The following is a 16,043-nucleotide window of genomic DNA, read 5'->3' on the forward strand; positions in this document are numbered from 1 at the left end:
TCAGAAATCATATGAAAACAGTGAAGTGCCCTAACCGCGCCGAAGATTTTTTTTCTTCTTCAGGCACTTTCCGTGGCCCCCTCAATTTGGGTCCTGATTCACGTGCGTCACAGGCAACACGTTTCGAGGATACACAGCCCAGTGCTACACTGCATCCTCTCTAACGCTGAGTAGATTTTACATTTTTATCGCAGCTGCAGGTCACATTTCCCTGCGTCCAACCATTACGTCGCTCCGCAGACTTTTCTCCAGAGTTGTGTGCTTTTCCAAGATGGGGAAAAGAAGCAGACAGCGGCAGAAAAACCAGGCTACCGGCAGGGACGACAGAGACAACGCTGTAAGGTTCACTCCTCTACTGCTGCTGCTGCAACTCCTGCTAATATGAGTTTGCTCAGCCAGGCCACACATTAGTTACTATGTTTACATTTAGTCAGTGTAAAGGAGCCGTGGACATTTTCTGGTTTGTTGTCTTTACTTATCTTAATTCCCAGCCCTTGTTTTATGACAGTGTTTAACATCTGGTAGATAGGGAAGCTAACACTCTTAACTCAGCTATTTCATGGCAATAACGGATGAGCATCATTTATCACTTTAAAAACTCCTCACATACGTGTTTTTGTTAATGTTGGTACAGATTATGAGGCATTTCCTGCACGTGCCGCATATTTTTATTTATTTATTTATTTTTATTTCCTTATGTTGCGATGTATATACAAGCATGAAGGTCTTTTCTTACAGGGTTGGACATGAACTCCAAACAGTGATTGAAACAAGTTGTGTATGTGGATGATTATACTGCTGAGATGTAACAGATTTTATGTCATGTTCTACATGTTATAGATCTGTTCTTGACCATATGTAAGAAGAAAAGTTAAATGTACACTTTTCAAGTGGCATTTAGTTTCTTACGGATTAATACATCTTAGTTAGTGTTATTGATGTTTGGCTATTCTGTACAGCAGTTTAAGTAGCCATTATTCACTCAGTTAAAAGTAATGCAACATATTACATACAAATAATATTGCATGATTGTTATATTAGACTACATTATTGTTGGCCAGGTTTACCTAATGAATTGGCCTTACTGATGACTGTGCATCCTTGTTGTGTATCAGGGCTGGGGAGCTGGATATGCCGACATTGTCAAGGAGAATAAGCTTTTCGAGCACTACTACAAGGAGCTGGGCCTGGTGCCTGAGGGAGAGTTCGAGGAGTTTATGGATGCTATGAGGGAACCGCTGCCAGCAACCATCCGCATCACCGGATACAAGAGGTCAGCTGGACATATTTGTAACCTGGATTCCTACTCTTTGTCTCACTCATGCCAAACAACTTCCAGAGAGGCCTATTTCACCTCAGCAAATTTGTGCATTATTATTCATAATATCTTTTCTCACTTAGAAAAAAACTCTCATATTTAGATTGAATGTAGGTGCTTTACTATGTGAGATGGTTAGATCTGCAACTGAACAGACATTCTGAAAGTTTATGTGTCGGAAATTAATCTTAACTCATCTTTTTCATTATTGCCTGTGGTCTCGTGACCTAAGTTGTCTCACTGCTGAATGACACAAATATTTGTAGATACTACAGTCACCACATGGTGTCTGTCTGCCCCTCTCTGCTGTCTTGCAGCCATGCCAAAGAGATCCTCCACTGTCTGAAGGAGAAATACTTCAAGGACATTCAGAAGGTGGAGATCGATGGACAGAAGATCGAGGCTCCACAGCCTCTGAGCTGGTAAGAGCCGGCATGGTTTACCTCAGGTTACAAGGTAACACACACTCAAACAAAAAACTCAGTGTGGACTGTGTGTGTGTGCGTTCTCTAGGTATCCTGATGAACAAGCCTGGCACACCAACATGAGCAGGAAGATCATCAGGAAGTCTCCCCTGCTGGAGAAGTTCCACCAGTTTCTGGTCAGCGAGACAGAGTCGGTGAGTGCGACACAGACCAGACGGAACACACGGTTTACCAGAAATACCCTGTGGCCCCTATTAAAGGCTGTGGCAGAAGATATAAAGTCATAACAGCAGCATTTCAGGTTGAAATACAGGCTGTGTTCACCCTGGGTAGAGAGATGGAAAAAAAACACAAAGAAAAACAAAATGTCAGAAATCATCTGTGAAATGAAGAGGCAGCCATAATTTTTACGTCTGTCCTTGCAGGGTAACATCAGTCGGCAGGAGGCTGTCAGCATGATCCCCCCTCTGCTCCTGAAGATTGAGCCCCACCACAAGGTAAAAAAAAAAGCACTGCCCTCTTTTGAAGGTTAGATCTGTCAGTAGTTTATGCATTTTTTTTTCTTCCTTTAGGCCCTGGGCAACAGCTGTGCTTAAAAACTTTGTTTGAAGTGTTATTGTATTGTGTTTGTGTTTGTGTGCAGATCCTGGACATGTGTGCAGCACCAGGGTCAAAAACAGCCCAGCTGATTGAGATGCTCCACGCTGACATGGATGTGCCATTTCCAGGTAAAAAGCACAGATTTAACCCTGAAGATATATAACAAACATCTTTGTCTATGCCACTTCCCTCATTGATAAATTATATGTTATTCTAATCTCCACCTCCACCTTCCAGAGGGCTTTGTCATTGCCAACGATGTGGACAACAAGCGCTGCTACCTGCTGGTGCACCAGGCCAAGCGTCTCAACAGCCCCTGCATCATGGTGGTCAACCACGACGCCTCCTGCATCCCCACGCTGAAGATCGACTCGGACGGCACCAAGGACATCCTCTTCTACGACCGCATCCTGTGCGATGTGCCCTGCAGGTCAGTAAACAGCTGCGGGACTCGTCTGTTCCGATCGGGCTGCCGCAGCGCTGCGGGAGAACCAGGGTCGTGTGTGTGAGTGGATAAAGACAGAAATGTGTCTGAGCTGGGCTGTACGTGTGGGTGTCTGGCTGGAGAGACGAGATTCTTGTGCGAGACAGATGGAGATGAGGCCTCACCCTGTCCGTCAAATTCAAGACATCTAAGTATAGCCTCAGAAACGGTTGTTATTAATGTTCTGCTTTTTATTTTCTTCATGTTTTGGTGCAAGGTAAGTGGTCACACATGCATCCAAATCATACAGAGTCGACCGATGGTGGATTTTCAAAAGCCGATATAATAACAATAGTTTGGAGCAGGAAAAAGCCGATAGTTGATTAAAACCCACAATTATTTGAGCAGATCGCAATTATTTTGCATGTTGTTAATCGTTTCTACTCATTAGTATAAAAACAGCTGGATGAAACTAACAGAAATGTCAGATTTCCATCACTGTTTCCTTGTCGTTTTCCACAGTTTGAGGTTTGACTGGTGCTCTTTTAATGTCATCATCATGTCGTGCCCCCTTCTTCTGTCATGGTTTAATGACACATGAGTGGAGCCACAAACTGTTTATGTCAAGGAGCTTCATTTCTAATATTCAACGGCCGCATTTTTGATGTGCATATGTTGACGTGCATATGTTGACGTGCATATGTTGACACATGGCCCTTGTTCTTCTTCTTCTTAAGTTGTCTGTGCATTTTTAAACTATGTTTAGGCTTATACTAATAGTGGAATAAAATGATCAGAAAAAGACAATTAAATCATTAAAGGGATACTTCACCCAAAATCAATATTTCACCAATCGTCTTTTCACCATCATGCCAAGGAAGGGTTTGGAGAACTTTCGGAGTCATCAAAATGTTTTTGGAGTTCCAGGGGGGGTCCGGCTGGCAACGGATTTTCAAATAATGGTGGTGGATGGAGTTCACTTTTGAACCGTCCAAAACACACACTATGAAACATCCAAATACCTCCATACTGCTCGTCTGTACTGACCCAAGTGTCCTGAAGCTGCAACATGAAAAAGTTGATGGGGAAAAAAATTCTCATGTGTGAGATTTGCTGCAAGTTATTTGTTTGTTGTTGTAAACTATTGGATGTATGATGTAAATGGTGAATTATTGATTTTGGGTGAAGTATCCCTTGAATCGCAAATATTTGTATGGCAATTAATGGTCAACATTCAACAACACAATTACCCCTTTTGTCCCTAGCTGCCTCCTGTAGAAAAGACCATTACAATTCAAGCTCCACTCTTGCTTTATAGGAGGCAGTTTTATTATTTAGTTTAGCAGACAAGTGTTTGTGGAGCCCTGTTTGAATATACAGTGGTGTTACTCTTATCTTGTGTGTGTTGATCTGGTGCAAGGCAGTTGTATCCTGACAACTGGTGAATCGTTTGAAGCCGTCGGCAACTATCAGAGCCGATACTACTGCCGATAACGATAGTTTATCAACTGTCCTGTTGGGTCCGATCTATCAGTCTACCTCTCTGTGGAATTAGCTGATACTGTGTCTGCTTGGTTGAAGCCTAGTGTGGTTTTGTCGGAGCAGAGCAGCAGGATCTACAGCCTGAGTCTGGCCAGCTGCAGCGCCGGAGCCAGGAGTCGCTGCCAAACACAACAGAGGGCGAGGGAGAGGAAGAAAAGCAGTAATGAAGACGCAGGCAGCAGTGATGTTAGTCAGCTGAAGCCCGGCATTTAGACAGTTTGTGCTTCTCAGGCGTATTTTCTCTAGCTCTGTGAGAAGTCTTGAGGATCTCTGATGGTTTTGGCACCACAAGCCAAACTGTGAACAAGTCTGAGCGCTGCTGTCTGCCCTGTGTCTCTGCAGCGGGGACGGCACCATGAGGAAGAACATAGACGTGTGGAAGAAGTGGACGACCAGCAACAGCCTGCACCTCCACGGGTGAGTGGGTGAAAAGAGCGTGCGCTCCTCTTTCTGTGACAACACAGGAATTTCATGCACTTGTGCGAAGGACTAAAATGACTAAACAACAAGGGAACGTGTGTGTTTCTTTGGGCGTTAATTGAGAAAACTTGGCTGAATTACAGTTTTCGTGTGTGTGCGTTGTGCGTTCACCAGGCTCCAGCTGCGGATCGCAGTGCGCGGGGTTGAACAGCTGGCTGTAGGAGGGAGGATGGTCTACTCCACCTGTTCACTCAACCCTATAGAGGACGAAGCTGTCATCGCAGCGCTGCTGGAGAAGAGCGAAGGTAACGAGGAAAAACAGCTGAGGCCATATGTGTTCAACTTTTCTCTTTCAAATCAAAGTTCAATTTTACTTAAGTTTATTCTCTGTTTCTTTGTGAATATATTGTTGACTGTATTTTCATTTGTTTCACATTTTCAGTTTTTGTTTTGTCTCTGAGCTTCAGCTCGTCGTCAAATATCTCAGGACCCGATCAGTTCACACTTGTAGACGCAACATCACATCGACTGCAATTACATCTCAGGAGTGCTTATGTTTTTCTTATGAGAACAATGAGAGCTGCAGCTAATTATTTTCATGATAATCTAATTTAATTAATTTGTAAGTTTCATTTTTCACTTAAAGGGATAGTATCATTTTTTTAAAAGTGGGGTTGTATGATCTACAAATAGCCCCTAAGTACTTTAATTGCAGTAGAAGACTCTCTGCACTCCTCCCGTTAGCAACACCAGCCCATAGCCCTGCCCAGAGATTTACAACATACAGTGTTGTGAACAGACCCAAAGAAACAGCCTATTTCCGCGGCCTAAAAGAGGTTTTACCTGAAAAAAAATACACAGTTCCATTGTTCGCTATAATATAATTTTTTCCAGCCCTTCAAAGTGCAGGAAAAACGCAGTTTTTATTTGGACCTAACCAACTCACATATCCCTCGGCCCAGGGTTAGCGCCTGCCGATCAGCAGTTGGTTAGCCGTTTCTTTGGGTCTGTTCACAACACTGTATGTTGTAAATCTCTGGGCAGGGTTATGGGCTGGCGTTGCTAACGGGAGGAGTGCAGAGAGTCTTCTACTGCAATTAAAGTACTTAGGGGCTATTTGTAGATCATACAACCCCACTTTAAAAAAATGCTACTATCCCTTTAATCCTTCATAGTTGGATGTCAGGAAATGGTGATTAACCACAATGCCTCCTGCATCCTGCAGGGGGCAGGGTTCAGCCAGGCCACAGGTTCATTCAGTAGTTGACACTACAGTGATCCATATCAACATTTTTTTGCATTTGCCACAGTTGCTTTGTTTGTTTGTTGGTTCGACTGCTGATTTCTAACTAAAACACACATTTTCACCCAGATTTTTAATGTGTAAAATATACATTTTCTTATTTAATTATAAGTCTGTGTTCCCTGATCCATATCCAAATGTATGAGATGGTATAAACGGTGTGAAAAGGTGCTGAGGATTGAAAAAGATCATACAACTTCTCCATTTGCATCCAAATCAGTTTTATATGGAACTCCTGCGTAGTGTAATCATGCAACTAAAGTGTGCGAGTGTCCACAGTGGCCTCATTCAGATATCCTCTCCTACAAAATTATATTTTTATATAAACGTTCACATGGACCAAGAATCTGTGGACATTGCATATTTTCTACTTTTAACAGAACAGATCACTCCAGAGTGATCCCATTTCCTTATTAAAGGCAAACCACTTCCTTATTGCTGCAGTGTGTGAGGTCTGCAGCTGATGACCCTGCACCACCATTTCCTTGACTCTTAAGAGGCTCGATAGGTCAAAACATATGATATCAAAACAATATCTAAATATAACCCTCTGGTCTTCTGCTGCCAAGTCGTAATGGCTCTTCTGTCCACTTTTCCAGGAGCGCTGGAGCTGGCCGACTGCTCCGCCGACCTGCCAGGCCTGAAGTGGATGCCCGGGGTCACTTCCTGGAAGGTACTGGAATGTTTAGTCTTTGGCAGTCGTCACTACAGGCCGACCGCAGGCCATGAAGGAAGGCAGTGTTTAGGTCATGGAAGCAGTTCAACTTCAAAGTCAGACTGAATGGGGTTTTTTTGGTCTTGTTTTGTTTTTTTTGGGCTCAGTGTTGTGACTGTGGTCTGTGCTCTTTGCCCTGCAGCTGATGACCAAAGACGGCCAGTGGTTCTCAGACTGGTCCGAGGTTCCAGGCAGTCGGCACACACAGATCCGTCCCACCATGTTCCCACCCAAAGAGCAGGAGAAACTGACCAGCATGCATCTGGAGAGATGGTATGTACACAACATACACATCCACACTGGGAGTCTGTGCTGTTAATGAGGTGTGAAGGATTTTGTTTACGACGCGCAGTTTTCGCTCTAATTTCGAAGACCATGTTTGGTGAACCCGGTCCTGACCTGTTGACTGAAGGAGCTAAAGCCAAAGTTTGACTCTCAGAGGAATCAAAGTGTCTCTGATGATGAGCTCAGTAGAAAGAGGGTAATTTTTAAAAAGAAAAAAAAACTCATTTCTATTTTTTTTTATCCTCAAGAGAAAATATTCTCCTCACACTTCCAACCTTTTCTCTTTTCATTGATGCCAATTTCATCAGCAGAGTAATGTGTCTGATTAATTTTCTTCCTGGCACAGCTTTCCACAAAACACATCACACCGTCTGCACGGACGCACATACATTTACACACCTGCACTCTCACGTTATGGGGGGAATGATGTCATTTCTTCTCTGCAGCCTTTTACTGAAACACACATCGGCCAGCAGAGGGAACTGTTGTTACACGTTGTCACAGCTCCTCTTGTTTTATGTCCACTGTAGATGGCACCACGAAGCTCAGAGCCATGATTTATGTTTTTTTCTGTGTGTGTGTGTGTGTGTTAATGTCAGTATGAGGATTCTGCCACATCACCAGAACACTGGAGGTTTTTTTGTGGCCGTGCTGGTGAAGAAAGCCCCAATGCCGTGGAACAAAAGATATCCCAAGGTGCGTCCTCACAATCACAAACACGTGAAGCCTCATTAGATCGTCAGTCTCAGTCAAAGAGGGGAAACGGAGCAGACTTCCCCCCCCGTAGGCAGCACCGCCTCAACTCACCTGTTCAGTTTTACCAGCCACAGCTGGGGACTCCATCTCTTCTCTCTCTCTTTGTCTGCTCATCCCCCCCCCCCTTCCTCTCCTCTTCTCCCTCCCCTCCCCTCTCTGTCGTCTCCAGCTGAGGAAGGACGTGTCGTCCAGCTCGGCGGCCCAGACCGGAGGCTCTCCGGCGGCCTCGACCCCCGCAGACGCTCCCTGCCAGCCCGAGCGCGCCGAGGGGGAGGGGGAGGGGGAAGGCCTGGGAGGAAAAGTGAGCGGGGAGGCAGAGGAGGAGGCACCCAAAGGAGCGTCGTTGGCTCCGGAGAACGCAGCTAAACAAGATGGAGTGTGTGGGTGAGTCATCTTGGTCTGTGGAGCCAATAAACAAAGGAGACCTGGCGGCTCCTCAGCCGTCATAATAAAGACAGACATGACATCACTCCTGCACAGGAAGAGAAATAAGTCCAATATCCTTCATTTATGATGAATATTCAATTGATTATTGAAAATGATTCAAAAGCTCTCATAGATGTTTTCCACACATGAAACCTTCAGTTAAGCCACAGACAAGAGATAGTTTTGCAGCACAACTGAACACAATTATAGTTTTTAAATAATTAAAAACAATTTAATCTGTTTCCTTTGTGTGTCCTGCAGCCCTCCACCCTCAAAGAAGATGAAGCTGTTTGGTTATAAGGAGGACCCCTTTGTGTTCCTCACAGAGGAAGACCCAGTCTTCACCACCATACAGTAAGTGTGTGTGTGTGTGTGTGTGTGTGTGTGTGTGTGTGTGTGTGTGTGTGTGTGTGTGTGTGCTGAATGTGGACGTGATCGTGTTTGATGATGATGCAAAACCAATACTGTGTTTTTTTTTCTTCTCTCCTATCTCTTTTAGATCTTTCTATGATCTGTCCCCCGGTTTCCCCAAACTCAACGTTCTGACCAGGACCCACGAGGGCAAGAAGAGACACTTGTACATGGTGTCCAAAGAGCTGCGCAACGTGCTGCTCAACAACAGCGAGCGCATGAAGGTGTGTGTGTCTGTCCTCTTAGATCATCACACACGTTGAAAGCCAGGTTTGACAATGTTGATGATGGTAAAGGATTTCCTCGCATGGAGATCTGATAAAAATAGATGCAGCCAATCAATAATCAATTCTTTCCTCGAGGCTACGCATCCAGTATTGAATAATGAGTCAGTGTAGTCGACTGCATCGTGTCCATGAGGGTAGACGTGCACAGGATGGTTAGTGTTTGAATACAGACATATATTGGCTTTACACTGATACCTCGGTTTGTTTTTCTTGTGTACGTGTGTGCAGCCTAACAGATGGGACCCTCTTCTATCCCAAATCCCTCTTGTTCTCCACCCTGTAGCACCTGCACAGGTGGCACTGTGTGTGTGTGTGTGTTTGTTTGCGTGCATCTCGCTCTCTTTGTTCTCCACATTGTTTTTGATGTTTCTCACTTTTTTTTTGTTTTGTTCAGTTGGACGAGAGTGTCCTGTTCTCACATCATTACATGTTCCGATTGAAAGCAGGCGCTGCTCACCCCCCCCCACACACACACACACACACACAACACCTGGAGTTTCACACAGAAGAAATCAGAATACCAACACACTCGTATCTAGAGTATATAACAACATCAATTCCTCCTGCGCTCATATTCTAATAAGAAATTATTACATAAAATTATGAATTTCCCTGAGGTTACAACAACAAGCCGACTTACTTCAGAGGTGTAGTCATGTTTTACTATGCAAATAACTTGACAGTCGCCTCCCACCCACCAGAGACTGGCTGCACGGTGTTTACCCACAGTTTTGTAATATGTTGCACGGTGAAGCTGCAAAGTTAGCTAAACATCAGCGATTGTATTTGCATTACCGGCAATATAACCACAGCATAAACAGCTGGATTCATCCTTTATTTTCGATTGGACTTATTATAATTGACACCTGTTTATTGTATTCTTGGCAGAAACGGTAATTAGTGGTTCAAGCGAGTGGGATCTGGCATCATTGTGTTGTTGTGTGGACGGAGCCATATGTCAGACGGCGGGGTTTATTTATTTCTTTTCTGTTTCTCAGGTCATTAACACAGGGGTGAAGGTGTGGTCTCGCAACAGTGATGGAGAGGAGTTTGGCTGTGCTTTCAGACTGGCTCAGGAGGTAACGCAAAAACACACACAGACACTCACACACCACATTTACAGCCACAGCATCCCGAGCAATAAGGGGGCAGGTTTCAGTCAATCACACATGAACTCATCTCCCGTACTCGTACTGTAAATGATTTTCTGTGAATCCATTCCATTTTTTTTTTCTGTCGCGCGATATTTTTATGAACTGAAATCTGCTTTATTGTGAAACTCTAACATTTTCTTTGAATCTTCACACCTTAGCCGCACATTTTCACACCATGTAATCCTCTTTATATGCAAATGAACCCCATAGTGAAGTGATGCTCGGTAAAACACTGTGCTTGTATTCCCTGGGATTTCAGAAACCTACTTACTCTTTGATTTTTCAGAACAACTCTCTTTGTATAAGCTGCTTCTTTTGTGTCTACTCAAACATGGAGAAGGTTCATCTTGCTGTCACTTGTGCGTCCGCCATCAAAGAGACGCAGACAGCCGAATAACAAGAGAGACAGATGGCCGAGTTCACACTCAAATAAACTGATAATTAATTCATCGTATATGCACAGAGGAACTGTAAAGAAGTCGGAATTAATTGTGCAGGAGAGCGGGGTTGTAAAGCGCCTCTCGTCTCCTTCTCTGTCCCCAACCATCAGGGCATCTACACTCTGCAGCCGTACATCCGCTCCAGGATCATCAGAGTGAGTGTGGAGGACATCAAAGTTCTGCTGACCCAGGAGAACCCGTTCCTCAGCAAGCTGGAGGACCACGCTCACGCTCAGGCCAAGACACTGGGTACGTGCTGCAGCTGTAGTTGGATGATGATTGACGATCATCGGAGCGACTACCACAACTCACATTTTCCTATTAATATATTAACTTGTCGTCATTGTTTGTTGTGTTAGATTAATACTAGATTTGACTTGACTGCCAGTGTTTCACATATTTAATCCTATATAATCGTATGACTGATGGTTGCAACAGAGACGCTGGCAGAGACTCGCTGCTGTTTCTGTGCAGCCCCCCCCCCCCCTCCAGAGTTTTAGTGATTGAGTGAAAGTTTTGATTTTTAAAGAGGAACTATGCAGGATCTTTTTTAGCTTAACTATGCTACATTTTTACCTTAATTAAACAGCTTCGTAGTAATTGTGATGGTTCAATAAATGACATGTAACTTGTTACAGGGAGAATGGAGGTTCTCGTTTATGACAGATAAGACTAGACAAATATACACATCATAACATGTGTATCATATATAATGCTATCCACCGCTCCATGGACTGCTTTCTCGTCAGCTTCAATGAAAACAAATGCACATGGTCGGGAAGAGGGTTAGCAAAACAGCGGAAAAGTGACCAGACTTGCATAGTTCCCCTTTAAGTCTAATAATTAATGATTAATCTTGGAGGTGGTGGTTTTTTCTGTTCAATACCTTTAGTTTTTTCATATATCAAAAAATAAAATAAAATAATGATAAATACAAATATAAAGCAAGAGGCTGGAGAGACATAAATGGAAGTCTACACCATGTGTGCAGTCCTTCCCATATACAACATGTAATTATGAGTAGCCAAATACACATTAACATAAACCAGCACAGATGAGCACAAAAACATACAAACAGTGCTTTCTTAGACAAAAACAACCATAACAACAAGAACAACAGGGGATGGGGCCATGTCATCACATAAACAAAAGAATCATAGACAGATTTGGTCTACAAACATAGAAATAAGAGTGGGGGGAGTTCCTTTATAGACAGCGTCCTGTTTTACATTCCACCACAGCAGCATCATTAACATCAAGTGCAGAATAACTCACGTAACCCCATGCCTTGATCCTTACTGTATTTTCTTAGTGGGAGGTTTTTGTTTGAACACAGTCATGAAATGTATTTGTGGCTCCACTGTCGTCACTCAGTGTGTCTGAGAGGAATTGAGAGAGTGATCACATCAATCACATGAGCTCTTGGTGTTTTCACAGGGTGACGTTGAGGTTGTGCAACTTTAACGGCACTATTTATGTTCCTTTATAGACCACTTTGAGGAAGGGGAAGCTGAATGATTAACGCCACTACAGATTTCCATAGGAAACAGTGCCACTTCACCTTTTTGCTTTCTTGGTCAGAGTTCATAGCGGTGAAGTAGTGGGTGTGAGTCTCCTGGCTGGCTATGAAAGAGGGAAGTGAATGATTAATGCTCTGTCTTGAGCTGCCCATGAGCAAGGCACTGATCCAAAACTCTTAAAGCAGAAGCTGAGCACTTCCAGCAAATGAAAAGCTTAGTTTGACTGGCTAATTATCTGATATTAAAGAAAGTAACTGCACTTTGGGTTTAACAACAATCTGCTGTGACTGACGCATGTTTATCTCCACAGGAATGGGCAGCATTGTGTTGAAATACATTCCCAACCCAGAGTAAGTTGTTTTTCATATTTTGATGTTTGCATGTGTATGGTATCGTCATCATTTTAAGGTGATGACTGTTTCTTACACCTGTCCTTTTGCCTGTGTTTTTCAGGAACCCTGCAGAGCCTCAGTGTCCCATCCAGCTGTGTGGCTGGAGGGGAAAGACATCCATCCGTGCCTTTGTCCCCCGCAACGAGAGATTTCATTACCTCCGAATGTTAGGCGTGGAGGTCTTCAGAGACAAACAGGGCCAGGGGCAGAAACGGAGAGATGGAGAAAAGGAAGGTAAGGAGGAGGATGAGGGCGAAAAGGTCGCAGAGGAGGAGGAAGACGCGGCGGAAAAACTGGACTTGGAGAACGGCAGCGAAAACGGATCATCAGTACCAAAGAGCGACTGCGGCAAGCAGGGGACCAGCAGCTGAGACTGTTAGGAGACAGAGAGAGAGAGAGAGAGAGAGAGGAGGATTGACTGAAGACACATTAGAGCTCTAAGAGCTGCCAAGTCGACCAGGTCCAAGACCACGTGATGTGGTAGAGGAGGGTGATAACGTGTCTACGGGTTTCTCTGTTGATCAAACTGCCAGTGCAGAAGGATTCCCTCCCAGAGATGGACTCTCCTGGGATGTTTCAGTTTTGGATCCCTCCAGGAGTCAGCTTTTTAGTTAAAGGCCTGTCTTATTTTATAGATCTTTTTTTCATGTTTTAACAAATCTATTCCACTGATAAAGTGGCATAATTTTTTTCAGTTGCTCATGTTTGAGAGGTTTATATTAACTACCATCTCTTTTTTTTTTTTACACCTGTAAAACGCAGATTTGAATCAGAGTTGATTAAAGTGTGAAATGTTAACTGTGTCAAAGGTCAGATTATTTGGCTACAGCAGTAGTTTCCATTATGGTGTAAAATAAAGTATGCCTTTATTCATCTGACAGACAAGCCAAGGTTTTTCTTCCACTTTCAACCCACTCAAAAAACAATGTGACATTTACATGAATCCCATGTAATAATGTACTCTGTGAAAAATGCTGTTATGACCTAAAACCGATGACAATATCTCATGGTTAGATAATAATGGGCTGTTGAGCACCGTCAGAAATGGTCATGAAATGAAATGCGCATCTGTAGCCAGTAGAGATATTTTTATTACATCTTCATACAGCCAAGAGGCAGTGTGCAGTGCCAAAGGATAAACAGTAAAATTGATTTTTATGATTAAGTTCAATGTTTATCTACAATCTGCATAGGAATATGAAACTGCTCAGCTCTGACATAGAATAGATCCATGATACTTTATATAATATTGCAATTAGTTCATATACAGTAAATATGTGATAAATGAGGTTTTGGTTTGGTAACACAGATGTAAAGAGTGTAAAAAGTGCTAGTATGTCAACATATGTACACTTGCACAGAGCATAACAAGTTAGTTTTGTAAGTATTTGGTCATATATATCAAAACATTGCACAAATTCAAATTATCATCTGACACTGGTGGTGTATGAATAGTTAAAGCTGTAATTTCACAGCAATCCGTCCATTAGTTATGGTGTATTTCACTCAAAACCTGAAATGTCAACCTCATGGTGGCACTAGAGGAAAAGTCAGATTAAAATCATCAGGATCCTGTCTGGGAACAATTGATGCATGACCCAAATTTTGTGCTGATCCATCAATGCTGAAATAATGCAGTGGTCAAGTGAAAACTCACCTGCTGGCGGTGCAAGATAAGTCACTTAATTCATTATGATTTATTCTCTAGAGACCTCACACAATGATGTGCAGATCATCCAGACACTGGGTTTGATGAACTGATCCATTAACATAACCATCCTCAAAGCCACATTGCTGAAAGGTGCAGGAAGCACTTGTGCTGCAGCCTGCAGAACTTGTGACCTTGTCATTAGTTAGATTTTTATATTCTTGAGGTTGTACAAACCAAAATTTCTCTTTGTTTCAAAAATCATCAAATCAAGCTTCTAGTGACAGCAGCATATTTCCTACATCCTGTCAGTGGTTGTCACTGCGACTCCACTGCATTGGATGGATGGATGGATGGACGGACAGCTATCTCTTCCTCCTGTTTATTACCCACTCCAGCTGCCATGACAACAGCCGTCATGACAACCAGCCCCCTCACCTCTCTCTGGCGACGGGGAGAGAGAGAGAGAGAGCGGAGGACGGAGGGACCGTAGAGAGCATCCTGCTCCAACTCCTCTGCTCCTTCATCACTTCTTTATCCTCTGTCCCCGTCCTGCCTTCCTTTTTTTCTCCTTTCAAATCTGATCTGTGACCTCTAGAGTGCACGGCGGTGCAGGTGGTATTATCATTCAGGAGAGCGGCTGTCATGTCAATTCCATCGGCTGCGGGTACGCCAGTGACAGCGCTGTCTGCAGAGTCAATGTTTGGGTCACATGCTAGGACTGAGAGCAGACCGTAAACCCAGTTGCACCCTGTTTTTTCCTGCACAGAATACAAACAGATGGTAAAGAAAGACTAAATGCTTGTTTACTGGAAAACACAGAGGAGGAGGAGGAAGAGGGAGGGATGAGAAAGATGACAGAGAGAGAGAGAAAAGGAGACCTGGAGGTTTAGAAATGTTTTGAAGGTATTTCAGAGTGAAGGTGAAGTCACGGCAGAGTCGGTCGAGGATGAACGAGGAGAGAGAAAACCCTCCGATTTATTTTTCAAGCTGAGCAGGGGATAGCACATGAAAATGGAGAGAGTTGAAAATTATAAAAGCCTTGGGCAGATGAAGAGAGATGAGTGGATGGAGGTTTGGATAGAGGGAGGGGGAGGGAGAGGGTGGGGATGAATAAATTGAATTGGACAGATAGGGAAAGGTTTGGAGATAAGGCAAAAGTTGTTACTGAGTCATAGTCCTGTCTGTGCGCGTGGGAGTGTGTGCTTAAGCCTGCATGGGGAAATGTGTGTATATTTCAGCTAAGCCCGTCTCTGTGTATTTAAAGTGTGTGTGCGCTGGTTTGTCAATGTGAGTGATGCCTTCTGCCTTTTAGCAGTTTAGTGTTTACTGCCACACTAGTAATGACATCAACTCTGCAAAGGGACACATACATTAACTTTATGTCCTCTCTCTCCTCCAGCCTCTCCCACACTCTCCTCATTTTTTTTTTTTTTTTTTTACCTTCTGGTTAAATTTCCATCTATTCTTCTTTGTTTCTAATTTTCTTCATATTGCCACTCACTGCCTCTCTTCCATTTTGATTATCTTTCTCCCTGGAAGAGCTGTCTGAAAGCACTTATGGCCTCAGAGCTTCTCAAGCTGAGAGGTGTCACTTCAAGTGTCATCCTTAAAGTCCGGAGGAGAAATTGCATTATTTGTGCAGGTTTGCCCTCTGGGCCGTATTACGTATTCTCACCAAACTGCTACAGTAGCGAACTGCACAGATGCTACCTGTTAGCTAGATATAGCAATGTAGGCCTATGCTAGATAACTCTCTCTCTTTGCTCTGTAAGTCTTTTATGTAAAGCACAAAAAAACACTTTGGTGAATGTGAGTCTACGTATTTCCACTATGAAATGTTGCCGTGGCCATGCACTTTCAAATCAAAAAGCACTCAAAATTAATAACTTGATTAATAACTTAAGAATTTCTATCTTTTTTCTCTATGTCACCATGAACAATCTTCCGGTTGCCAGATTGCTGGTGTTTAAAGGA

General features: G+C 43.4%; 1 protein-coding gene across 1 annotated transcript; it reads left to right on the forward strand.

The window, feature by feature from the left end:
* The first annotated feature begins 120 nt into the window (after nt 1-120).
* Nucleotides 121-13,216, forward strand: nsun2 (NOP2/Sun RNA methyltransferase 2). Its single transcript, XM_085791960.1, has 19 exons — nt 121-337; nt 1,116-1,273; nt 1,636-1,740; nt 1,832-1,937; nt 2,169-2,240; nt 2,387-2,471; nt 2,581-2,773; nt 4,652-4,726; nt 4,904-5,034; nt 6,632-6,705; nt 6,890-7,020; nt 7,632-7,728; nt 7,958-8,172; nt 8,476-8,568; nt 8,714-8,849; nt 9,911-9,991; nt 10,617-10,755; nt 12,337-12,376; nt 12,480-13,216. Exons 1-19 carry the CDS (start codon nt 272-274, stop codon nt 12,787-12,789), a joined length of 2,307 nt encoding a protein of 768 aa, XP_085648086.1. The 5' UTR covers nt 121-271; the 3' UTR covers nt 12,790-13,216.
* The last annotated feature ends 2,827 nt before the right edge of the window (nt 13,217-16,043 follow it).

Source organism: Trachurus japonicus, chromosome 11 (assembly GCF_045865225.1).
Source record: "Trachurus japonicus isolate A0001 chromosome 11, Traja_1.0".
In the NCBI taxonomy this organism is placed as follows: Eukaryota; Metazoa; Chordata; class Actinopteri; order Carangiformes; family Carangidae; genus Trachurus; species Trachurus japonicus.

What these genes read in the sequence shown, in the direction of transcription:
- nsun2 (XM_085791960.1), top strand. Translation starts at nt 272, where the DNA reads ATGGGGAAAAGAAGCAGACAGCGGCAGAAAAACCAGGCTACCGGCAGG. An exon ending in GCTGCTGGAGAAGAGCGAAG is followed by an intron (nt 5,035 to 6,631) that starts GTAACGAGGAAA and finishes CCACTTTTCCAG; the next exon opens with GAGCGCTGGAGCTGGCCGAC. An exon ending in ACAACAGCGAGCGCATGAAG is followed by an intron (nt 8,850 to 9,910) that starts GTGTGTGTGTCT and finishes TCTGTTTCTCAG; the next exon opens with GTCATTAACACAGGGGTGAA.